Raw genomic sequence first — 27,003 nt, 5'->3', positions numbered from 1 at the left:
TATTCAGCACCGGCACAGAAATTACCTGGAGCTTTCGACGCAAAGATTTGCCAGTGAGGCACACCCAAAGCAAGACTTTTTTAAAAGCCGAGCAGAAGCATCCTATACCAGACCGTTCTATTTCAAGCACTGTAACAACGAAGGATTTTAATTCCCTCTCTATGCCGAACGATGTTTTCACTCGCCCAACTTACTCACTACGGCTGTGTATTCACCTGGGATGCAGCCGAAATAGAGCGTACTATACCATGAACACGTCCGCCGTCGCTTTTTAAGAAGCGTAGGACGCACGTGACTAAGATACCAGAGAACGTAAATGTCTTGGCACCCCAAGCGTACTCTAAGAAAGGACCGGGTCTTACTGCGCGACGTGTCTGCCATGATGAAGACTTTGCAGATGTGCTAGTCATTTCGTAGCTCGATGAATCCAGCGGGAGTGCAGAGAATGGGAATGCAGAGGAGTGCAAAAAGAACACGGACAACACCGCCTGCTGCCCTGACCGCAGAAAATGCCGAGTTTACCGTGCCAAAGACTACTGACTGGCTCAAAAGCAAACAGTTCTGTGTCTTGAAAACGGGAACTAATTCAAACCGCTCAAACTGGGGATTGACATGCGCTCGAAAGAATTCATGAGCAAAAATGATTTCGCTGCAATGCTTTACTATCACTGCCCTTCGTCTCCCAACGTCTTCGAGCTGTTTCGCGACAGTTCCTTCAAGAGCATCACAAATAATTAAGCTTGAATTCGTTTTTGAGCCCTCATGAAGGAATCAGTCCCAGTTGATTTCATGTGTTGTGTGGAAATGTCGAGTAACAGACATATTTATTTCCGAACGGGTGATTGTTGAAAGAAAAAAGCAGATATTTCAATGCTGCATTGTTGAAATGTACTTATTGATAATCGCCCTTGTTTTCCAGCTGGCCTTCTGTAATTGCATGAGAGCATAGTTGTGTATGAAGCCGAAGATGAGTGGCCAACGACAAGTACTTTATAAATGCAGTGCGTGAACTTACTCTGGTTCTTTCTTTTCATATCCTGCCCTGCAGGACTAAGTACTTTATAAATGCAGTTCGTGAACTTACTCTGGTTCTTTCTTTTCATATCCTGCCCTGCAGGGCTGCGTATATCAAGAAGTGTTCCAACCAGAAGCAACAACACCAAACTGCCAAGAAACGATCTGTCAAAAAAAAGATACATTAATGACAGGAAGAAGCCAAAGAGTCCCTATCATTTCCTTTAGACTAGTTATTTCGTATAGTTCAACACTACCACCAGCACATACTTACAAAATAGCAATTTGCCCTTTTGTCAAGGCGGGAGGCAAAGACGTTACGCAATTCGAGATGGTGACATCTATGGAAGGAGGAAGCACTGAAAGAAGAGCAGAGTAAATTGGCAAATTTACTTCGGAAGAAGCTTCTTATTAATTCAGCGCTTCTCTTATTAGTTTTTGCGTTTCACATGCGTTGGAATGGCGTACGGGAGTTAAAGGACACTCAAACGACTTTGACGATTTTCTACAAACATACTGAGTCGTTAGAGTAGGTCCTTCTGATCATTAGTTGACACATCTCAGTGCCCCGCGTAAAGCGTGGAATTTATTATAAGTTTTTCAAGATGCACATCGCTGCCGATCGCAGCACACTGCTCGGCGGAATTTTAAGCCGCCCCTACTCATATGACGGAAATCACCCATATGACGTCAGTGGGGCGAGTTATCCGATTGGCTGACCAGGGCGCGGGATCGATAATTTTTCCAACTTTATGGTAAACAAATCATGTTCGTAATAGTTGGAATGTTAGTTAATTTGTTTTTATAAAAAGAACGTAACACAAAGAGGATGCACAAGAACAGTTTTTCAGTACACTTAAGGACTTCCGGCACAAAGCAAGTGTCGTCTGCTTGTGTTACAACGTGCTCCATCTTTGACGAGAGCTCCGCCATCAGTGTCGGTCTGTCTTTTCGCGAACGCTATGATTCGACTTTGTTGCGTTGTGGACTGCAATCGTAGCGACTGACAATATGTCAAGCTGCGACATTGTGTCCCTCTGCAAGCCAGTAGACGAGCGAACTGGATGCAGCGCATCGGACTGCCGCTACGCGATCGGCGCCAGGATTTGCGCGATTGCGGCCGTCACTTTACACCCGAAGATTACTAACGCAATAGCGTTTCGCGAGTCCGGTATTAGGGTAAACGCAAGCGCAAGGCTGCGTCCCCTTGCGTGTCGTTTCAGGGGATAAACAGAAGCGCAAATGTGAATCGTCTGCACGGTGCAGCCACCTGGTGGCACAGAGCTCAACCACACACAGTAGCAGTAACAAAATGTATTCTTCTTTGCTGCTGGTGTAAATTTTTCGCAAGAGTGTAATCGTTAACACTTTGTTTTTGTAAATGCTTAAAATGTTTTACACTTGCTTAGAGCAATGCTAGCTCTTTCTTTGGCTGGTTAAGCTCTTCGCCAACGGGTGGCTGGTCCCTAGAGACCGATCAGGCAGCTCACGTACGTCTACGCTAAAGTTCCTTCATCCATCATGAGTTTATGCCTCCACCGTTCCGTCGAAACTTCAGCTAGTGTGTGATTACCGGAATACCAGACACGTTCGGCGCTACGACAGTATGCTCGCAAAGCACGCTGCTTCGATAGCTCTCGCTTGGGGTCGATGGCCAAGCGGCTAGCGGAGAGGTTTCGCAAGGGCCGGGGCGGGCTCCAAAACAACCGGAAGTGGACGATGTGACGTCGCATCATGACGCAGAACCAGTGAAGGCGAAGCTTAGCCCCGATCGCTTGGCGAACGAGTTGAGGAGGAAAAGCATGGCTAGGGAGGAAGGTAACTTGTAATCGCTTGTAGCTCCATTAATAAGTAACGCTTCACTTAAATGGAGGTGCGAATGTTCTAGTTAAGCTGTACCCCACGCGTCTACAAAATTTGTCCGATCCGTTTCAGGGGCCCGTTAATTCCGACGTTTCGCTCGCATCCTGTACGATCTATTTCTGGGTCACCGGGTATTTTATGCTATCAGGGTGTACAGTGCGCGTTTAATACTCGACCCCTAGAAATAAGGTGAAAATATTGTGATTACTTATTATTTTATAAAATAATTCACATGCACGAGTCCTGTACTCGCGGTTACTGCCTGCTGTAACGTTCTGCATGTCTCTCCCAAACTTGCGTGATGCCAGCCTTTTCGACGCGAATTCAACTTGCTCCTCTAACGCTATAACACGTCTTGTAACAGAACAAAATACCTGGGGTTATGATCATGATATTTCCAGCACTTGTATGTGTTCTTTACCTGACTTCTGTGATTGATTAATTTCAATGTCTTGTTGCATTTTGTACCACTGTTATTTCAGGTTTTCTGTTTTGGTTTTATATTTTCTGTTCTTCGTGTAACACAAAAGTGGACAAAGTCGTAGAGTTGTTCTTGGGTGCATTCAGGAATAAAAAAAATAATTATGTGGTTTGACGTGTTAAAACCACGATCTCATTATGAGGCACGCTGTAGTGGGGGGCTTCGGAAATTTGGACCCTCTGGGGATCTTTAACTTTCACCTAAATCTACGTACACGGGAGTTTTTACATTTCGCCGCCATTGAAATGCGGCCGCCATGTCTGAGATTCGATCTCGTGACCTTGTGCTTAGCAATCCAACACCATAGCCAATAAGGAGCCACGGCGGGTACTTTGTGGAATAAATGAAATAAATGACTTTGCGGAGCTTTCCGTACGGAGGCATGAAAACAGGTCTATGATATTCTGATATTCACACTATCTGCATACAGCGTGAATCATACTTTCCTCGAGTGGTTGAGAGGCCGGCTCAGGACTGCGCCAGCGTTGCCGAACAGTACATATTGGGTTCGAAATTTTCTGGTTACGAGCGCATGGAGCGTGCACGAGGCATTGCCATGCGACGACGGCCTCCTTGCGCCACCGGCTTGTACTTTTTCTCGCGAACACTGGTGAACAAATCGGCCATTTGATAACTCAAAGAAGTTTGAGTAACACTATGCGTCGAGGCGTAGTATGGTGTTACGAAAATTCGAAGTCATTAGCGAAAATTGTTTCGTTGCAACATGGGTGAAACAAGCTTATGGTGTTTCGTTTAGCCATAGCTCCTGTTGCCTTCGGCTAGCTAATGCAATGCTATACTAATCTTATTGCTTGCTGTGCGGGGCGGACTACTCCATACTCGCATGAACGAAGCCTCAATAAGAGACAGCTCATTTGGAGAAACTAAACTGCGACATGGCTTCGAAAACTGCAGTTTCGCTCGCGGTTAAAAGTGCTTGAGAGAGAGGAACAAGTTTAAATCATATCTTGGAGATATCAGCTAAAAGGGCTTGAATAATTATTGCAAGTGGACATAAAGTTGCTTAATGGATGGAGGTTGTTGAGATCTTTCACGATAAAGCCTTTTAGACAAATATTTGTAGTCAGTGTCTATGGGCCATATAACGTAAAATTATTCCATACTATATTTGTTCCAATCTTTTGACATTAGATTTACGTAACCGTCGACGCAAGGATCGGGCGGGGACCGGCAGGTTTGTTTTCACAGTCCAGTCAAACGCTCTCCTCGTTTATAGAAAGCCACGGTTCTCGGCTTTGAAAGAAAATACCGTTGCCTTTGTTAACATGGTTTTGTTTTCTAATTCAATAAGAGGAGGTGAGCAGAACAAAATAGTGAAGAGAGTTTCGGTCCGTCCGAGCTCGTGCATTGAATGAAAGTAGATAACCGGATGAATAGGGTGATGCTGGTAACTGCGATTGGTCCGCTTTCCTTTGCTTAACTTGAGGTGCTAGGTTGGTCGACTTTCACGGCACCGTGCAACCATTGCCATTAAACCAGGTTCTGAAGGAAGAAAAGTTGGCTGACCGAATGGTCTGGAAAACGTTGCGCTGCCACGCCAAAATTTCATTATTCGTAGAGAAATCCATTCTTCCGGGTAGCTCCGAGTAGCCAAAGCCAGAGGGATCGGCAGGCTGCTATCTTTAGTTGTTTTCTGAACGAGGTAGCCTCAGGCTATTAAACAAATAAGTTTTGCCAGGCTGCTAATGCATCTTTAGTGCATAAGCGTCGTTTTAACGGATTGAGTTTTCGTGAATTGGTGGCGTCTAGTGACACACTCGCGAAGTGGGCATAGTCCACAAATTTCTGAAAAAGAGCTTAGGACTAATTTCGACGAAGACGTGGAATCGAAATATTTATTTTTCTTTTGTTTGGCATCGTCACGAATAATCAGGGTGCAGACGTCATTTCAGAGGTGGAATTTTAGCGTTTTTCGTGATGTCACCTGACTGACAGGCAAAGGGGAGGCGGCTTGAAAATTTTTGACAAATCTTGGAGGGATAATGGCAAATTGGATTGCAAGAAACTGGAAGAACGTTACGTGATGGCGCACCATGTTACCTTCCTCTGTGCTGTTTGGCATGCAGTTCATGAGAAAAAGAATAACTGAAACGTGAATTTCACGTGCTTTCCCACTCTCTTCCTTCTCGTGCCCATCATGATAGTTGTTAACGGGTACGACTATGTAGACAACAAAAACACCAATAAAGTGAACATAAAGAAGCCACGCAACAAAGCTAGGAAATCCGCATTCGAAGACCACACTTGATCGTCTCGCAGCGGATCCATTTGTCATTAGGCGCGCTCTTCTCTGTCTTTCATTTTCTTAGTACTCAGAAAATGATCGAACTGTTACTTGATGGCACGGTTGCGTGAGAAATTGCAGCCGATGACACAGAACAAGTCCGTGATTACTGTGTTTGCTCACCCTACACTTTAGTGGTCAGGAAGCCAGAGACGCACGGAGTGCATGCCACAAAAATGGCGCCATAATGATCGTGAACTGATGAGGCAAGTAGCGCTGACTTTTTTGGATGCCGTTGCGGAACCCTTTCAGGCATCGAGAAGAAAAAGAAGAAACAATGATTCACGGGCATTTCTCGTCATTGCGTCGTTCAACTATATCTGCTGTGTGTGCGCAATCGCCGTCCTCGCAGGTGCAGATACGTACCTGCTCCGATCAGCTCCTGTAGCTCCTTCTCGTTGCAGTTGTTGAGCGTGCATACGCCCAGGTGGAGCAACGGGACCCTCACTTCGTAAATTCCTTTTCTGAATTTTCCGAGCTGCGCAAGAAGTAATCACCGCCATTATTATAGTCGGGCCAAAAGTAGAGTGTCTTGCTTCGGGCTTATATCCGCATGGTTTTTAGAACTCTCGACGATGCACTGAATTTGATGGCCTTTGGCAAACCTTCATCTCAAGCCCCGCATGAATGTGAATGTGCATTTCGAGTTTCTTTCTTATTATATAATTTTTCTTCCATGCCAATGAATGGGGCTAACATGCATTTGTCTGCGATAATGAATAAAACAGTGCAGTCCAAGTCATTCTGCCGGCTTAATCTTAAAACATTGAGCATAATACAAAGGCCTAGGACAGGTAGTAGAAGTGATAGACCGGTTAATGCACCCATATTATTATATTCTTCTATTACCGTTCCCGATTACCGCATTTAGATAGAAACATAATGAAAAAAATGCTAATGTACCAGCGCTCGGTGCCAATTACGAACCACAGGCATTAACAATTAACCCGTAGCTCTCTAGAAGAATTTCTCTCATAGCCGATGTATTACTTTAGAACAGCATACCTCATAAATACTTTAAAAAGACGGGAAGCGAATAATCGATTGAATATATAGCTAGTAATGCTTGAAACTTTAGAAAGCAGCGTCCGCCGTGACGAATAATGACAAGGCATGTTGCCGCCTTCTGTTCTGAGACGATATGGTGAAAGTTCTGTCTTTTTATGCTGCTACTACGCTTATAAACGTAATTGGTGTGCATTTTGCATTATAAGACAAGGATGTACTTCCTTCGCAAATGTCCACTGCTGCAATAGGAATGACCACCGGATGTATATATTCAAGCCAGAAGCAAACAAAAAGATTAGTAGACACTTAAAGTTATTATGGGGATGGTTGCATACCGTAAAAATTCTAAATATTTGGGTTAAGCTTGCCAATTTGGCCTGTGCGCCATTTACTACATAATCATAGTAGACAAGGTCAAGGCAGCACACAGAGGAGCACTATTATTTACGTTTAATTCTAAATTTTTGCAATGACGAAAACACTTCGTTGGCCAATACGTCAAACTAAGCTTGAATTTAGTCATGGATAGTGAAAACAAAAATATGCGGCCTTGAGTCGAATAAGCGACTGCACTCTATACGACCTGCAAGAAATTAAACAAGAAAAAAAAACGGTTGGCTGTTACGCTGGTGGGTGTTTCATGGGTCGGACAGCTTCTCATCTGAACATCCACTAGATGTTGTCATTGTGCTTTGGTAACTGTTACTACGGAAAAAATGACCGGGGTAGTTGGAAAAGTATGGGAGAGGCCTTTGCCCTGCAGTTGGTGTAACCAGGCTGATGATGATGATGATGATGATCACAACGAAAAAAGTACCACTCAACAGTGGAGTACATAGAAGCAAGCCAAGGTCTTTCTGGGTGCATTAAGGTACCATGTGTGTTGTTGTTCCATTTTACACCTTCGTTATTCGGGAGGGCAGAGAAGATCCGCCAGAAAGCCTCTTCTTTCTTTGATTACAGCAGCTTCTTTTACGTCAGCTTACCCTAGTTTAGTATGAACTTACTGCTACAAAGAGCCCTTTCCTTACGCCTTTACTTTTTTTTTACTTTCTTTTCTTTTTAGACCCCAATATATTAAGAATCGGGCCACATATTTAGACCGCACAATCTCGAAGATCGGGCCCCATTCTTCATTAAGTACAGTCACACTCCAGTTCTAGTGCTGGCGCGCGCAGTTTAAAGTAGCACATCTGGATTTGATTTAGGATTTTTACGCTAACAAAGAATTATTACTGCTCCCCAGCTGCCTCTCCACGCTATTTATTGTATATTTCTTCTTTTTATCTTAAGATTCATTATGACACATTTTCGTTTGTCCTACATTCACCCGCGGGCATCAAGTTGTCTAGCTTACGAGACCATGCACGAGCGCAAGCGCACAAAGATTGTCTTATCTACAGGCACTAGCACTGAAAAAACGGTCAGGTAAATATATGATGGCCACCCATCACACAAGTTTGACTTCTTTTCTAGATTGAACCTTCCCACATTTCCCTTCTCCCCAGTTTCACGTACATTTCATGCGCTGTACACTTCCGCGAGCTTTCATTCTTCAAACTTTGACAAGTTTGGAACAGAAAATGCGGCATTCAATAACGTGCACTGTTCATGTATACGTGATGTACGGCTCTACGAGAAAGACACTATTTCCCCGCATGAACTTCACTTCATTGGCTATGGGATTAGACATTCGTGAAAAACGTCGTTTCACTGTATCTGTTATGATGACGGCCACTAGAGGCGCTGGTAGATCATGACAGTATGAGTGGCCTCCAGCATCTGGTCACGCTGTCTGCGAAACATCTTTGGAAACTTGCTCTCGTCTTCAATGCAAATATGTTTGCGGTGCTTGTTCTCTCGGATCCAGACACCTCTGTGTCTGGTAAACTGCCAGACTGCGTACAGATACCTTTGAAAACAGATTATAAGTACCTTGGTGCGTTGTTGAGCACCTCCACCTACTTGTTAGACACTTCGTGGAGAACCTTCGTTAAACATAGCGCACAGCGACGACGGATCGTGTTGGCTTCCATACATTTGCCACGAAGCACCAGACGGCGCCCTGTTTTATAACGTTTTCTTTGCGTTTTTGTTTCCGTAAGGTAAACTAAAAAACTTGAAAGGACACGCGCCGTAACGTCCCGCAAAGGTACTTACGGTTAACGTACGTAAGGCGACAAACGCTATTTTAAAACTGTCTATTACCACACTCACAAGAACATTATTGAGAAGGAATGGTCGTACGGCAAAAGCGGCGGCAGTGGTCTGCTGTTCGAGGCGCGGGCGAGGGCACTGTGGACGCTTGCGTACTGCCGCCGCTTCGATGACTCCTCCAGCGTCACATGTGCTCTGTGCTGGGTGTTGGGGAAGGAAGAAAAGACGGATGACCACCTTGTGCTCTACTGCACGTATTTGTGTCTATGCCAAGGAGAGGTCACCCCACTACTGCTGTCAATGTGGTTTGCTGATCCAAGTGACTCTGCGCGACAGCATGCAGGCAATGCAGCATGCAGACACAGGAGCAGTCCAGGCAGCCACAACGATCTAACGGCCTTTTAACGAAGCACTTATTTTGTGCAGAGCGCCCGTCGCCGTTTTACATCGAGCGCCTACGCCTAGTGACTATGCCAGGTCACGCAGCGACAGGGGAACCATCCAACTGACCATTGGAAAGAACCCGCCGGACCAACAAATGCTTCTGCGCATCCTTATGAGCCCTGATGACACCAGCCGGGTACTTAAACGGTTCCTTGACTGAGGGCGGCGTCACAAAGGACCAGTCCAGGCTGCCACAACGATCGAACGGCCTTTTAACGAAGTATTTATTTTGTGCAGGTACGTTCTATTTATATTGTTACTTAAGTAATCGTTACTTAGGCTGCCGGACTGCTCCCTACTGTGTGCGCAATATGTGCGAGAAGGCTCCTACAACCGTTAAAGAACTTGCTAAGGCTTTGGTAGACTTGACTAATAGACTTGATGAGAAATATGACGAAATGAAACACGACCTAATGAGCTTGATAAGAAATGAGCTGGACCCTGTAAACCAAGCAATGAACTTCATCACTGAGAGGTTTGAGGCATTTCGAGCAGAAATGCAAACACTAAAGAGCGAAATTACCAAAGTTAAGGACGACAATAGGGAAATAAAAAACAACAACTTGCGTCTTGCAAAGGAACTCGGAGACATTAAGAAAGATTTAACTGACATGCAGCAATAGAGTCGTAAGAGCAACCTGGAAATAAAAGAAATACCTTTAGCCCGCGATGAAGATCTAACTTCGACAATGAAAGCAATTTCAACTTGTATTGGCTCTGAGATTGACGAGTCTGACATCGAAGTAATTCATCGAGTCCCATCGAAGGACAAAGAGAAACCCAACATCATAGTAAAATTCCACTTTTGCAAAGGGAGGGACCGGGTTCTGAGAGCGGCAAAAAAGCAGAGGCTGAACACGTCCACCTTGGGATTCAAGGATAGTTTACCAGTGTTCGTGAATGAACACCTTTGTCCAGCAAATATGATATACTTTTGGCAAAAGCATTGAATGCAAAACGCGAGAAAAATTGGAAGTTCGCCTGGGTGTCAGATGGCAAAGTGTTAATGCGCAAGACAGAAAATTCGAGGGTTCTGCACGTGACATGCGCAGAGGACCTCGATAGAGTGCAGTAACCAATCAAGATGATTAATAACGCAGAGGTTGAAAGGGCGTGGCAAAAACATAAAAACATATCAATGTTCCATTGCAATATCCGCAGCACAAAGAAAAATTTCGACCAGCTACTAATCTATTTGTCACAACATTTATTTCAAAACGTTATAATCGCAATAACAGAAACATGGCTAAAGGAAGATGAGTACGTAAATATACCTGGATATGTAATGTTGTCACAGCCGAGAGCGCATGCGACACGTGGTGGTGGAGGAGCCATGTTTATGAGGTACGAGCTCAGTTTTCAGCGTCTAAGTGATATCTCGAGCACTCAACAATCTGCGGAAACACTATTTGCAACAATTGAATGTGGTGTCATAGCTGGTGTAGTTTATCGCTCCCCAAGCTCAAGCGTAGATGACTTCATGTCTGTCATGGAAAGTGTGCTCATTTAATGTTTAACTTCGCATTCCCAGATAGTAATCAGTGGTGACCTCAATATAGATCTGCTAAAAGAACAGTGCCATGACTACTTGCTCCTCCTACAATCATTTAATCTTAGAAATGTTATAACCGAACAAACACGTTACTCTGAAAATTCTGCCACACTTATCGATCACATGCTATGCAGTCTTGATACTAACGTAGAAGCTGCTGTTTATGATTGTCTAATTGCTGATCGCCACCCGACTTTTCTTTTCATGCCCCAGTCGTACTTACGTCATACTCGTAAAACAGAAAAGTTGCTCCCGAAGTATCACACACGGGTTAATTATTCGCAAGTACGCACCCTCTTGCAACACACTATGTTCGAAACGCTGTATAACGATGACGTGCAAGTAGAAAGTGATAACATTATTTGCAGTATCACGAATGCAATAAAGCACTCATCGTATACGTGCACCCGACGTAGGTATGATCACGCCATATGTCCTTGGATAACACAGCCTATTCTAGCACTACTGAAGAAAAAAGATTAACTTCAGCTTATTGTAATAGTAAACAAAACAAATAAATATTACAAGGCTCAGTTTAGGTACTTCAGAAATCAGTTAGTTGGGCTATTGCGTAAATCTAAAAAGGCATACTATGCATGTCTGGTTGCCCGTCGCGACACAAAACAAACATGGCATATAGTCAGAGAAGCGACAGGGCTCGATAACAAAAAGAAAATTCTCCCTCACAACGTCACAAATAGCCTTACACATGATTTTAATGATTACTTTGCCACGATTGGCGAAAACATTACGAAACAATTTAGTATTGCCCGGCCCACCACTCATGTTGAAAAAAATGAAACGAGATTTAGCTTTCAGTCCATAACAGAAGAGCTGGTGACGTCTATTATAAAAAAATCTGCAGTTGAACAAAGCCACAGGAATAGATGGTATACAAGCTAGGGTACTAAAAGACAATTCTGACGTTTTAGGTGCTCCACTTTGTCATCCATTTAACCATTCATTAAATGCGAATTCCTATCCAGATGTGTTGAAAATGGCCAAAGTATTACCAATATACAAATCGGGCAACCATAATATTCCCAGCAGCTACAGACCGATTTCCGTATTGAGTATAGTAAACAATATCTTTTAAAAATTAATCGCGCAACAGCTGAAGGACTTCCTTAGCAATAATAACATAATTTGCCCGGAACAACATGGTTTCGTCCCAGGGAAATCCACATCAACAGCGGTGCTTACTTTATCTCAAATACTGAACTCTGCCCTCAAGAATCAAAAGATTGTTATTGGAATTTTTATCGACATAAAAAAGGCGTTTGATACCATTTTCCACTCGGCACTACTGAAATAACTGAAGTGCTATGGTATTATCGATGGCGCTCATGACTTCTTTTCCAGTTATCTCACATCCCGAAAGCAAAAAGTACTGATTGATGGTTTTTTATACGAATCTAGGAATGTCACATGTGGTGTACCGCAAGGATCCGTATTAGGTTCCATTCTATTCGCTCTATACGTTAATGATTTCCCGCGAATTCCACAATCTAAAGCATTAATGTATGCTGACGATACTGTCATTTTATTCACAGGTAATTCACTTGAAACCTTACAATATGCTATATCCAATGAACTACTAGCTGTTTCAATGTGGTTTTGTGAAAATCAACTATTACTAAATGCCGATCAAACTAAATACGTTATTTTCCATTCCCGAATGAAAACTCTGAACTACGTTTCAATTAGCATATCATTAAACAATCGAACCATTGAATGTGTTCCAACTATTAAGTATCTAGGCATTATATTTGACAGTAACCTTAACTGGAGAGACCAAATCAATACCGTTTGTAAAAAGTTGTCATTCAACTGTTACACTCTCATACGAGCACGTCAATACTTTAATTTGACATTGCTAAGAATATTATATTTTAGCCTATTTGACTGCCACCTTAGCTATTGTTGCGAGTCGTGGGGCCAAACGTACATAACACACCTTACCCCGTTATTACGATTACAAAAACGAGCTGTTCATGCGATTACTTTCTCCTCGGTGCGTCATCCCTCTAATGCTCTATTTCAGAAGCTGCGTATACTGCCGTTTACTGACATTCGGGACTACAAGATTTTCTGCCTAGTAAATAAAACAATAAACACAAACACACCTCTTCCGCGTGCCATTTTCACGTTTCCGTCGTTAAACACACTGCATGCACGCAACGATAATCTTAATCATCTCCCTTTATGTTCCAATGTGTACGGCGAAAGATTAATTCAATTCTCTGGTGTTAAGCTGTGGAACAATTTGCCTCTTGAAATAAAACTCGCAAGAAATTTTGACATTACATGCAAATGCCACTTCTTATCTTGTCAAGCACGTTCTTGAGTTTTGTTTTTGTTTTGTTCATTTTTAGCGCAGTTCTGTGATTATATTTAGTATTTGCCGCTTATGTATGATACTTTCGCTATTTTGTTTGTATAAGTTTGATAATTATTGCAATACGTTTTTTGTATTGGACCCATCACTAGCCGCATTAGGCTATGGGACCAAATACCTTTGTACCCACTTTTCATAATATTGTGTAATAAAATTCCCTTTTGATTTGATTTGATTTGAATGCAACATGTCGCGCATTGAGTTACCACGGGGGTCCGGCATCACCAAAGCAAAGCTAGGGCAGTGGTGGCCCGTGGCACAGTGGTTGGACATGCAGCATGCAGAGTACACTTGTCGTGGTGGAATGATTAGTGTGGACGTGCGCACTCACTGAGGACTGATATTGTAGTGTGTGTATGCTTATGTGGATCTCTTTTATTAAATGGCTGGCTAGGGCATTTGCCCGCACGATGCAAAGGGCTCAGCCACATTCAATGAGCAGCAGCAGTCTATCTTTACGCCCACTGCAGGACGAAGGCTTCTCCCAGGAATCCACAATTAACACTGTCTTGCGCTAGCTGATTTCAACTTGCGCCTGCAAATTTTCCGAATTCATCCGCCACCAAATTACTTGCTGTCCTCGACTGCGTTTCCCTATCCACGGCGTCCATTCTGGAACTCTTACACCGGTTACCTGCTGTGAACATTAAATAGCCTTCACAGCAATATTTTTTGTCTTAATGTCAATTAAAACATCGGCTATCCCCTTGTGCTCCGTGATCCATACCTCTCGCTTCCTGTCTCTTAAGGTTATGATGACGATGGTCATCATAATAAAATTTTTATCCGTGCACCTACAAAATTTTATCTGAACGTTACTTTTCGATGCTTACGTCATTCTTCCTTATCAGACAGATGCATTAACAGAATCGCTGCCTCACCCGAGGATGCGTAAACTGCAGGGCCAAGGAGACGAGGTCGTCCAGGTCCGTTTGGTTGCCAGGGTAAACTATCAAGTTGCAGTATTGACCACGCGCCGTCTCCTCACCGTAGTCGTTGATGAGCACGGTCTCTACGCATTCGTCGAAGGCACCCAAATCAGCTCGCGACATCTGGAAGGCTCCGGTCGGGTACTTGCCGGACGCGTCAATCACTGCGAAAAATACAGTTTTGGCGATTCTGACATGCAAATCAAGGATCTGTGCTTACAGACTGTAGGGAATAGCCAGAAGAAACGCAGCACAACAACAACAACAACAACACTGACTTCGATAGCTTCCCTCTGCCTGTTTGAATTTTTAAACCTCAAGATTCATTGCCGAGAATGATTTCTGTCGGCACTGGATGGTATATTCCGACTCCAAACGGTCCTTAAAAGTCATGAAGGTTTTTTCTATCATGTAGATCACTCTATGTTCTACGAAATTATGAAAATATTGTCGCAACGTCAAAAACAGAGGTCGTAGAGCGCTATTCAGGAGTCACAGTGGTGGGTCGCCTTTTTAATGCCGAGCGCAACTGGGACTTCTTCTTCACTGCGCCTTGACAATATTCACTGTGGCTTCTTTTCCTAGACATGAGGTCAGTTTTAATGCCGAGCGATTCATATGAGGATCACAGGAAATGACATGGCAGGCAGACTATATCTACTGCAGCGCTCGAGCTAAGTACCCTGACTTGTTTTACATTTCCCGCATGAAAATCTATGGAAGTTCTTCGCAACCTGCGTTACAAGGTTAGCAAAGAGGCATAGTTTAATGAACACACAAATTCATCACTACTGTACCAAATTTATCCATTGCTCCGGTTTTAGCAAAAATAAAAAGAAGTTACGGCACGTTCGACATGCTCCTTCGTCGTCTACACGTTTAGGCGTCTGCATTTACACATGCAGCACTTTAGATGTTCTTCTTTTGATGCTACGCATAAAGACTCGTTTCTTTTTATAGCCCCTACTCTTCAGTGGAACATAGGAAAGATTACCCTCAGTATTACCCAACATCATGTTCACTTGAGTGACCATTTGAACCTCCTCGACATGTTGCCTTTCGCAGTGAGCAAAGGGATTTGACCATGGCCATTCCCTGATACGCAGATGCGTGTAGTGAGCGCCGCATGTAGCGATATTAAATCTTATAGCGTTATTTGGATCTTTCGCCCATTTTGGTAGTGGCCGGCCTAACTTTTTCGGGTGAGGGCGCGTTCTCTCGGTCAACCGAATCCGTACGAAGTTGCGCGGAGTGTTCGTCGCCGAGCACAATCTCTTTAAGAGCCGCTTGCATTCGCACGCGCGAGGGAGAGAAGGTTTGTGACGTCTCAAGTTGTAGAGCACTAACTTCGAGCATAGAAACTCCGACACGGTTTCTCACTCTCCGAATGATTCGGCACGAATATGCGTAGAAAACCCTTAACCGTTGCTCGTGCTGGATAATGCGGACGTTGTAGAAAAGCAGAGGGAAGACGCGTGGATGAGAGAAGCTGTACATCACCTAGAATGGCCGAACATAGCCGTGTTCAGAAAAGTGGTATGACCGGCACGGAGCTTTCAGTCAGGCGATGGTGTTTCGTAGAGAACAGCGAAGTGCTTTCATGAGGCTTGTACGGCACTTGTTGTCCCAGGGTATATCGGATCGGAGGTTTTAAAGCAATGCCATGTAGAAACTACGGCGGGCCATCTCGGCGTCAAGCACAAATGGGCGAAATTCGCCGCAGTAATTTCTGACAAAAGATGTTTACTCACGTCAACCAGTACGTTCACTTTCGCTATGACTGCCAGAATCAAATGCTTCCACCCAGAAAGCCGGGCAGAGTCGTCCCTATTGTGGCCTCTAAGAATGAGCCGGTACTCCATGTAAGTAAACGCCTAGGCGTGCGAGGCAGAATCGAATGCGCCAGAAAAGTAGCCCACCGACTCAAGCGTGATGGCCAATAAGTGGACCAAACGGAAGGAAAACGTGGGAGTGTGAATGTTGCGCAGTTAAAGCACTGCCAGATTCGACCGCATTCCGATGGGGGCGCAGATGCCGGGTCTTTTGAAGGACATCGTCAGAAAAAGAAAATATGTGATATCAGTCGTAATGTACGCAAATGTGGTTCGTGTGGTGACTAGAGACTTGCCTCGTGTGATCGTTGTTGTGATCATCTGGGTTAGGGAGAAACCCGTGATCGAGTACGCAAAGTCGAAAACTCGGACGAGATCGAAGTTTCCTTCGTCTGAAGCACATTTCCCAATGAGTTCGGACTTAGAAGCGTCGCTGCTTGCGACACGGACACTGATGTGTATTATAGCGCAAGTGAATGAACTTACTTGCTACTTAATTCATTTACTTAGTTAATTTACATAATAGTTCTGCGGAACCTCGTAAGGTGAAGAAAAATAATTAGTAAAGGGAAAATGACACATCCGCCATCGTAGCAATTACTACAAAGGGAACGCATACGGGTTCCTCGAAAGAAAAGCCTTGTAATTGAAGGAAAATTTATCCTGGTCCGGGACTGGAACCCGGGTCCACTGCCTTTCCGGGGTTACTTCAGTTTTCTTATACGAACCCCTGCCATACAAGTTTTAATGAGTGCTCTTTTCTTTTGACGTTCGAAGGGCTTTGTAAAATCGAATGGCTCTCTCTTTTATTGGGTGGAGGTGTCGCGAAAAAAAATGTTGCGCGGGTGCCTTTTGCTTTTGTGACTGTTGAGCCTTCCTCGATGCGGGGGAGCCGGGCAGTGAGCGGAGACGTGGAGACACAAAAACGAGCGACGCAGGCGCCTGCAGCATTTGCGCGTGAAGGACCGGAACGTGACATCGGGCGTGAGCTCTCGCCCGGCATATGCAGTCGTACGTGACACTCACTTTGTGTGTGCGCCGTACAGGGATTACTCTGCTCGCGACCACCCTCCAAGGGATACCGAAACGGGCGGAGACGAGTGTGCGTACCTGTCGCGGTCGGTTCACGCTCAGCTCTGCCCATAAGTCATAATTTCGTTCCTTGCGTGCTTTCGTGATCATGTCTGGTCGCTTTATTTCTGGCGCCTGTTAGATCGCGTCGGCTTGCCTGATTTGTCTGAGTAGGCGATTGGTGGAGAGGCCTCTGTCACCCAAGGGTTCACGTGTCCCTTGGCTGCTGCAAAACTAATTGAAGGAAGAGGTCTGAGTCTTTCAGGGGGAGCAAGGAGACGGCAGCCCACCATGCCACTTCACCACGGGAAACCAGGCCAGATAGGCAGGCCGCCGACGGCTAGTATGACATTTGTTTTGTATGTATTATGTGTGCAGTTTAAATTTGAAGTAATACCAAGGTATTAAAACTAGTTTTTCGAATGAGACTTTGTTCACAACAAATGGACTGGAGCTGACAAGCTTGGTTGCGTACCAGTCTACACTCCAAAAACTAGGGAGGTTATCGCAGGAGGGAAGTGGCCAATTTACTCTTCAAAGCGTTGTTTTACTCTAGCAAAATGTCGAGTGGAGTGAAATGCATTGTTCACTCCATCACCAAGCAGAGAGTGGAATGTGATTTTCACTCTGCCCATCAGAGAGAGAGAGTAGAATGCCCGTTCTACTCTCGCGGTAATAGAGAACAAAACGTAGCGCAAGCCTCTGCTTCAACTGTAGGAGGCTGGCCCCGAACATGACAATGTTTCACTCACCCATGCTGAGCAAAGAACACATCGTTTTGCTTCCAAGAGAACAGGTAGCCACAGTTCAAACGAACGAGGAGCGAACGCTCTACTTTTTCACTCGGAGTTACTCCACTGCGCGCGCGCTCAACCTCGCGGAACAGCACAGTACCGGAGTAAGGGATCTGTCCAGCGAGCCGCAACGTAGGCCATCCAAGGAAGATCGTGTGTCAGCCCATCTCTCGTCGCCGCGAAAACACGACCCTCGTTCGTCATTCCTCCGATATGACAAGATATCCTCCACAGTAAGTGAATTCTAACTTATAAGGTGCACATTCTGCGCACGTGAAATGGTATCGCCAGAAGTCGTCGTGGCGCTTTGCCGATGCGATTGACAATGGACTGCGCAAGCGCGCTGTGTCTTTCGATGTCAATCGAAAAAGCCAGTCGTCGCGATAACTGCGTGTGATTTTATCACTTGCCGCTATCCGTAGGAGCTTTGAAAATCGCAAACGCTGCCAGAACCATGGTATGTGTAATAATACGGGAGGTGAGAAGACGCTTAAAATGGTTTGTTCACCAGCCCATGATTCCAAGCCTATGCGGAGCGCGCTTAGCGTGTGTTTTGTGTGTTTGAATTTATTCAGTTTAACACTCTGCTATGCACGGAACACTTTTGAAATAAGCAGTCACATAAAAGAAGGCGTCATTTTGCTGGCGGCATGCTTTCCTTATATATAAGCCGCGCGCTTGGCGGTGTCTCGCCCATGGGTAATCTGCGACTACTGAAGTTACGTGCAGCGCCAGTGCTAGTTAGGAACTTTGCCGCAGGCATTCAACTACATGCTGCAAGAGGGCAGTTGGGCGCGTGATCTTGAATTTACTGAAAACGCGTGAGGAATTCATGTTTTATGCTGAATAATGTAGACGCCCCATATGAGCGATCTTGCGCGCGACAGCTACAAGCGATGCGGTGGAGATGGCTGTCGCGTTCGCTCATCGCCTACAAGTCGTACTCCGTTCGAGCGACGATTTTGAGCGACGGCTCCCCGGTTTTGCCGGTATCAGGCCTGCAAATACGCGTCAAAACTACCGTGACGCGTGCTTTAGTAAATTAAGTTGATGTATTTTACTGTAAAAAGTACCATAAAATATTTCTGAAGGTCTTGCAGTAGGTTCTTATATTCGCACATATATAAATTCGATTGTTTGCTCGTTCCGCGTGACAGTCGGTAGCATTTGAACGATGTACATCCAGTTCCGGCTTCGCGCTATTGGCTAGTCGCTTATAGCACTTCCGGGCGACGAGCGACGAATTCTAGATTTCCAGCGCCGAGCGATCTGTTCAAGCGACGGCCCATATTGTCGCTCGAAGCCGTCGCTCGTAGCCGTCGCGCACTAAATCGCTCTTATGGGGTTTAGCCCTAAGACTGAACTGTTCTTGCTCATCTATTGAAATGGTGTGATGATATGTCTGATTTTATGTCTCCTGTTGCGGTTTTCGAGCGCGATGCTAATCTGAAAGGGTGCTTATGTCTATGAACTCGGTGAATGGTCAAGCAGCGAGTTATGCATTGGCATCTAATATAAAGGCTGCTGTGTTGAATTACAATTGCAGGGGCGCTTTCGATACGTTCATTGTTTTTGACATGCCTGTGCATTTGGTAATGTGAGTTGGCGTTTCAGAGAAGCGCCAAATGAGCAGCTAAATCACCCTTCCTCTGAAGGTTACAAGCGTATTGTGTGCATCTTGCTACAGCTTGGCAGATAAAAATGTGTTTATCACTTTATTATTTTTAGTGGAGAAATAAAGTATCAAAATAAAACATTGCTTTAATTCCTAATTCCGTGTTACCAGTCGTCTGTCGTACACAAAACAAAGAGTTGGTCTAATAAACTAATAACTACGGTCTAACTGCAACTTTTACATGCCTTCAAGAATGTAAAATGATAGATTTGAAACTGCAGTATAGTCGAGTGTGTCAAAAATGAACTCCATTGCGCACCACATAAATGAAAATAAGTTCATGCCTTTTAGTAAGCTTAGATGCAGGCCACGCGCAGTGAACTTCCTTGTTAGTATTGAAATGTGGGTAAGCTTGCCATAAGCCTTGTGGTCCTTTCTTATAGGCACATCCAGTCATATCCATTTAACTGGAGGACCATATTTTCATCTCTACTGAGCATCATGTTTGCATATATGATCCTCAAATTACGGCTCGAGCAGTGGCACAACCAGAGATGGTGCGGGGGGCACACTGGAAACATGCTTAGGATGTGTCACGAGGGGTGTTTACGACACACCAGACTAATTACAGACTTATGACATCTGACAATGACAAATATTGCATTTATTAGTAGGAGTATTTTAACATTGGTGCTGAACGAGGATGAACTGTCGGTTATTTATTTTTTGTTTAAATCTAAAAATTGAAGTTAGTTTAGCAGTTTACTGTTGCAGTCATTTATGTGTCAGTAGGAAGACTAAAAGCTAAGCCTTTCTTTTAATGCCATGATCTTACTTCTTGACTCTCTTGATGTTGTTTTACACCCTTTGCTCGTGTTGACTTTTGCACACGATATTTTTCAAGCACCTGTTTTATATAACGCAAGAAGGCAGCTTCAAGGACACAAGGATGTCAAAAGAGCCAGCCCAGCGTGACTCCACATAGTGCAGAGGAGCGCATGCCGAAGAATCAAAATACATTGCCAGGCAATTTGGACGAGAAAACTGGAATGTGGATATAGTGGCTGTACCATTTGACTCAACAAAACTTTCCTAATACAGTATGTCACACCAAGATGAAAATTATCATGTGCTCTAGGCAGTCATCTTAACGTGGTATATTTATCTAAAGTCTCTGATGTGAAAGTCGAAATAAAGTCTGCTCTCTGGAGACAAACACATAGAAGCAAGTGTCATTGAAAAGTTAGAAATGTGTTAATAAAAGTTGATTAGTTTTGTGAGAAATGACTGTTTTTTGTCTTGCCTCTCAACAGATATATCCATGTGATGAAAAAATTGTGGCACAATCTAATTGCATATTTGCTTAGTGACATGATACATACTTGCAATGAGCACAGTGCCTGTGTTCATTTTAAAAAGAAACAGCTCATGCTTGGTTAGGTGCTTACATACATTTAACAGTTTTAATAGCTTAAATTTAACAGCATGTCCAATGAAAGGGTGCAAATACAAACGACTGTCATTCTGTATTTTAAGTGCTGACATGAAGCAGACAGATTGGGTGAGGGAACAAACGCGAGTTAATGACATCTTTGTTGAAATCAAGAAAAAGAAATGGGGCATGGGTTGGACATGTAATGAGGAAGGAAGATAAGCGATGATCATTCCGGGTTACGGACGGGATTCCAAGGGAAGGAAAGCGTACCAGGGGGCGGCAGAAAGTTAGGTGGGCGGATGAGATTAAGAAGTTTGCAGGGACAACATGGCCACAATTAGTACATGACCTGGGTAGTTGGAGAAGTATGGGAGAGGCCTTTGCGCTGCAGTGGGCGTAACTAGGCTGATGATGATGATGATGATGATGATGATGATGATGATGATGATGATGATGAATTCACTCTATTCCACCTGGAGTCGCCCTTACTCTAACTTTTTGTAACTTTAATTCTGTATTACTACTGACGACAAACAAAGCGGTGATGACGTCACTGAAGCTGCTTTCAGGTAGTACTCGTCAACAACGCCGGCTTTTCTGCCTCACGGGACATGTAATCCTTTCGGACTAAAAGAGGCCAATTCCCGTCATTTGCAGGCATATTGGAGGCACGCATGAGCATTTGCTCCACTATGTCAAGCTGGGTTTGCGCAAATCACAATTTGGTTAGCCGGCGTGAAGGATACGATGCTTACTATTTCATCGCGTAAAAGCCACTTCTTTTCTTAACCTGTCACGGAGGGTCGTTTATGTACGTTGTATGCCACACCATACCTGACCTTTTCATGCTTTCTGTTACTCTATTTCACTTGTAAGAAAACAAAAAGTAAACAAAAAAGTCAGTTTTGCCTGGAAGGCGCAGCACCGATTGCGATAGTAAATAGACAGCTATACAAAGTAAGGATAGTAGTTTTATCGACCGTAAAAGCTTGCAAACATTCCCTTACTAACTAAATTATCAAGCATGGTGCCACGCGCGCACAAGGAAACATGAGCACATCTCAATCGACGACCAGTGTAACTCGCTGTCAGAACGCAGGAGTGAGGAAGCGTGGCAGCAGGAGCGAGTCAATTGACCTTCGTGTTGCCTCTCGCTTCAACGCGAACGAAGCGGCGAGAAGACGGCGCACACAAAGCTATCGTCCCTAGGTGCGCCGAGACGCCTGTACTCTGTCCCCATCACCGATCACTTTCAAAATAGGGCCTGTGCGGCTTCGCGCAGCCGCCAGGGTAAAACACCTCCCTCCATGCCTCCCTCCCTCCACTATTTTAGGGGCCTTGCGCTCTACGGAAGACGGCGCGCTTCGTCCCCGCTCTCCTCCCTTGCGCGCGCGAGATGGAGCATCCATCGTCGCCACACCCTCGCACACTTTAACTCGCACATATAGGATACGGCGCGTGGGGACGATGTCATGTCCATCGGACTTTATACGGAAGATCACGGCGACTGCGATGACGAAGGCAGAAATGCGCCTGAAGTGTTCATGGCATCACAATAATACATATACTTTATAGCAGGCACGTACCCAGGATATTTTTTTCGGGGGCGGGGGCAACCCAAGGTAACTATTCTGTGCAAATGAGGGGGGTACCTTTATTGTACAATTATGAATAACGCCCACCATTCGCCACAAAGACGCGTAAACTCGCAAAACAGAAAAAATAAGGCGTATCTCATTGGTAGGCCTGTCAGATACACCTCTCCTTTACTTGGCAAACAAGGATCTACATCAAATCGACTCGGGCAGGAAGAACACTGCCAAGAACAAGTAAAAAAGCGAAAATGTAAAATAATGATTTCTATAGTAGAATACAAGTTAAAAAAATAACAGCACTTAACAACTAATGCACACGGACCGATCGGGGTCGTGTTACTCCGCCAGCCAATCAGAGAGGCAAACAAAATCTCGTCATGCGGTCTTTTCAGAATGGTGTCGTACTTGATAGCTCCCGAGCGTCTGCTGTTCTTGAAGAGTCTTTTCATCGGCGGAAGCAATGAAGTGTGCAACAGACATTGACAAAGTGTATGGAGTCTGAACATCTCCCTCTTCAAAAGTCTGCGGTACAGGTCATTTCACTGCTGAGGTCCTTCTACTCATGAAACTTCACTGCCAACTGAAATCAAACGAAACAATAAATAGTTGCAGCGAAGCAAACATTTCATTTCTGTTCAATAAAGAATTAGTCTTTCGCCTTTACACTACAATAGGCGAGGGAAAACGTATTATATTATGCAGCAATAATTTTATTTTTGTGGCTACCGTCTTATTTGGGCAACAGGAAAAGATTAAGCACGTATCATTTGCAGTCTCGCGGAGAAACAGTGGCTCGCGGTTATGAGGGCGTGAGCGGGGCTTCACTGCAGGCTTAAGTTGTATCCGACTATAGTAGCGTTTTTTGAATTAGCTCTGGAAGAATTACAGAAAAATATATATTTGCGGAACAATCACAGTACTTTTGGATCCCTAGTTTACTGCTCTACCAAGTGTCAAAACCGACTCCCATTGTTATTTGGGAACTTGCGTAACGATGCGTGGACGCCAGTCCCGTACAACCGCGTAGAGCGCAGGACGCTGCTTTTCTAGACGTACTGCGACCACCGCGAAAGGTTAGAAAAACACCCACATAAACACAGCACAGAAGTGGCTATGTCAGGCAGTTCGACTGATAACTGTAAAAGCGTCATTCAAAACACACGGAATTGTTCTCCACTTCCGGCCGTGTTTTCTCTGTCTCCTTTGTAAATAAAAGAGATGTTGGTCCATAAATGTTTTCATAAACAGCGCTAAATTGGTTAATTTTTGCTTTTCCTTCCCGCTTGGCTGTTGCCTTGGCTCTCTCCCTTAGTACATCGCTTAATATCTCAACTTCTTGCTGCTCTTGTTTCCAGTTGCCATTTTTCCACGAAAAGTGCTGTACAGTTAGGCAAAAACCTGACGAGGTAACAGGTGACAGTCATATTGCTTATGGTTTTAAGGGTTACTGCTGGTTTTGATGTTGTTGTGCATTATTTTATTTTCCGCCTCATCTAATCCATATCGTGGGTATACGGTTCAGAGGACCTGCCAGCGCCGCGGCGAGCCGTCACTCGATGAAATAATGAAGCAATAGGATAAGTTAAACGCAATTGGCGCTTTCCCAGGCCGCAACTCGTTCCACGAGCATACAGACCAGCTCACTAAGAACGCAATCGCTTTCCTGGTCCCTGGATCACACTAAACAAAATAGGTTAACTAAAGAAGCAACAGCGATGCGCGTGACCGTTGAATCGATGGTAACAACTGAACGCATCTAGAGTTAATCGCGCTGGCACCGAATCTATGAGAAAACCGGCCTTCACACCCTAGGAGGTGCCGATAACTACTTCCATCCAAAAGGAGTGAAAAAGGCAACGAACTCTTCAACATTAATTTGAACAACAAGTCTCAACATTGATTTGGCGGTGCTTTAGGAATGTGTGAGTAGTGGTGGTGTGGGCGGGGAGGAGGGGGGTGGGGTACGTCGCCTAAATTCGGGGGAGGGTGCCGGGTGCAGGGGGAGATGCGGGGTGCACCGCGATCACTTGCCATCTCCAGCGAGGGTTACGCAACCGCTGCGTCACTACCTTCACCTTGGTCCATATTCGCAATGAATCACTTTCGGTTCGGTCACTCTCGGAGCGTATTCACAGGCTAAGGCATCAAAAGGACGCCCGTTGCTCCAGTGAAGCATCGGGCTGCTAATTTAGTACAGATTGAGCGTCCACGAAACCAACGAAATCCCGATAAAGAAGGGCGTCAGGCAGGAAGATATGACTTCTCCAATGCTATTCACAGCATGTTTACAGGAGGTATTCAGAGACCTGGATTGGGAAGAATTGGAGATAAGAGTTAATGGAGAATACCTTTGTAACTTGCGATTCGCTGATGATATTGCCTTGCTTAGTAACTCAGGGGACCAAAGCAGAAGGGTAGGTCTGAAAATTAATCTGCACAAAACTAACGTAATGTTTAATAGTCTCGGGAGAGAACAGCAGTTTACGATAGGCAGCGAGGCACTGGAAGTGTTAAAGGAATACATCCACTTAGGACAAGTAGTGACCACGGATCCGGATCATGAGACTGAAATAATCAGAAGAATAAGAATGGGCTGGGGTGCTTTTGGCAGGCATTCTCAGATCACGAACAGCAGGTTCCCACTATCCCTGAACAGAAAAGTATATAACAGCTGTGTCTTACCAGTACTCACGTATGGGGCAGAAACTTGGATGCTTACGAAAAGCGTTCTGCTTAAATTGAGGACGACACAACGAGCTATGGAAAGAAGAATGATGGGTGATGATGGGTTAAGGGATAAGAAGAGAGCAGATTGGGTGAGGGAACAAACGGGTGTTAATGAAATCTTAGTTGAAATCAAGAAAAATAAATGGGGCATGGGCAATGCATGTGATGAGGAGGGAAGATAACCGGTGGCCATTAAGGGTTACTGACCGGATTCCAAGAGAAGGGAAGCGTAGTAGGGGGCGGCAGAAAATTAGGTGGACGGATGAGACTAAGAAATTTGCAGGGACGACATGGCTATAATTAGCACATGACCGGGGTAGTTGGAGGACTATGGAAGAGGTCTTTGCCCTGAAGTCGGCGTAGCCAGGCTGATGATGATGATGATGATGATGATGATGATGATGATGATGATGATGATCGTCCATGAATGCGATCGAGCGTTGGTGCGCACCCTGAGTACGCACACAGCAACAAACGCACAAAATTCACGCTATCAATAAGCGGAAGTTATCATTCACGTGTTTCTTCATATAGGTATTCCAATTCACTGTATATACATATTCGGCTTGAGAATTCCGGGGCCTCGATTTTGTAGCGGTGTCTTGCACTCTTAATCTTTGCCCCCTCTCATCATCCACAGTTCACGGGCGCTTGATTCCATTGATGACACCGGCTGGAGCGTCAATCTGACCACTGATAATCGAGGCCCAAAAGCGCCAAAAGGAGTAGCATCGGAAGTGGCAGCGCTACAAAATCGAGGCATGTGGGTCCCACAATTGCAAGCAAGTTGCAAGCAAGCGATTGCCGCGTCTGTGTTACGTTAAGTGTTGCGTTCGCCGCAGGCAGACTCACGTCGCAGCGCCCACGGTTCCAGGTTGCGGACTCCACGCATCATCTTGAGAAGGCCTAGGCTGCATTCAGTCGACACGTCAGCTTTCAGGAGCTTGCGCATTAGCGTAGGTGGTGCTCGGTCCATGGCGTTGGCGATCCATTCCTTCAGCATCAGCACGTAGCTCGCCTCGGACCGCCCCGTCCCCGAAGAACTCGCACTGGCTTCGGCGCCTACGAGGCAAGGCGTTGTCGCCCAGGCGCACAGAAGTATCGCCAGTACGAAGAGCGATGCGGCTGACGACGAATGCACACTCTTCGCCGAAAACATCTCTGCGGCTTCCCTCCAAACAGGAGACCGCAATCTCGGAAAATATCGATAATAACGAGGAACGCAAGACAGTTTAAGCCATAACACGGGCCACGCGGCAGCGCCGTTACGTACTTCAAGTGCCCAACTATGTTTCACTGTGAATTATGTCGCGGATTGGCTGCTTAGTTTGTGCCGGGCCTAAGAGAACAAAAGGTCGCGTGGCATCGCCGGCGATGAGTGTTATAGGTTACGCGGGCTCATGCGCACGGACTCCGCTAGTCATGTCATCCACTCATGCATGAATCCGGTTGCTTTTACGTCCGCGTGCGGCAAGCCCTCGCGCGCAGCGACGCCTCCTTCCCCCTCTACTCTTCCGGGAACATTAGACCATGCACGGGGAGGAGGGAGGGGGGCGCGCGATTGCGTTGTCACTCATTACAATTGTACAATTCCTGGTTGACCTTCTGAAGAGACGCGTGACCGCTGAAGCACGCCTGGCTGCTGGCGCACACCCGGTTTTCTAGCTTTTCCGTGGCTTCTTGATGGAATATGTTCGCTGTACGCCGCATACACATTATACTAACTTCCTGATTACGCCCTTTGTCTTCTTTTTTTCATCTCTCTTTCGCGTAGGTGGGATAC

General features: G+C 45.1%; 1 protein-coding gene across 2 annotated transcripts in view; it reads right to left on the bottom strand.

The window, feature by feature from the left end:
- LOC142571086 (nose resistant to fluoxetine protein 6-like) overlaps window positions 1–26,634 on the bottom strand; it is a 102,550-nt gene extending 75,916 nt beyond the window's left edge. The window contains exons 1-5 of one of the 2 annotated variants that reach the window (XM_075679381.1): window positions 26,073–26,634; window positions 14,104–14,315; window positions 6,030–6,141; window positions 1,289–1,373; window positions 1,016–1,179 (exon numbers count right to left, since the gene is read on the bottom strand). In XM_075679381.1, the coding sequence (XP_075535496.1) occupies window positions 1,016–1,179; window positions 1,289–1,373; window positions 6,030–6,141; window positions 14,104–14,315; window positions 26,073–26,379 (880 nt within the window). In that variant the 5' untranslated portion in view covers window positions 26,380–26,634. The remainder of the gene's footprint in view (window positions 1–1,015; window positions 1,180–1,288; window positions 1,374–6,029; window positions 6,142–14,103; window positions 14,316–26,072) is intronic. The other variant, XM_075679388.1, reaches the window with a different exon arrangement.
- Between the last annotated feature and the right edge of the window lie 369 nt (window positions 26,635–27,003).

The sequence above is a fragment of the Dermacentor variabilis genome, chromosome 1 (genome assembly GCF_050947875.1).
Source record: "Dermacentor variabilis isolate Ectoservices chromosome 1, ASM5094787v1, whole genome shotgun sequence".
NCBI lineage: Eukaryota > Metazoa > Arthropoda > Arachnida > Ixodida > Ixodidae > Dermacentor > Dermacentor variabilis.
This window is presented reverse-complemented; position numbering and strand designations above follow the sequence as displayed.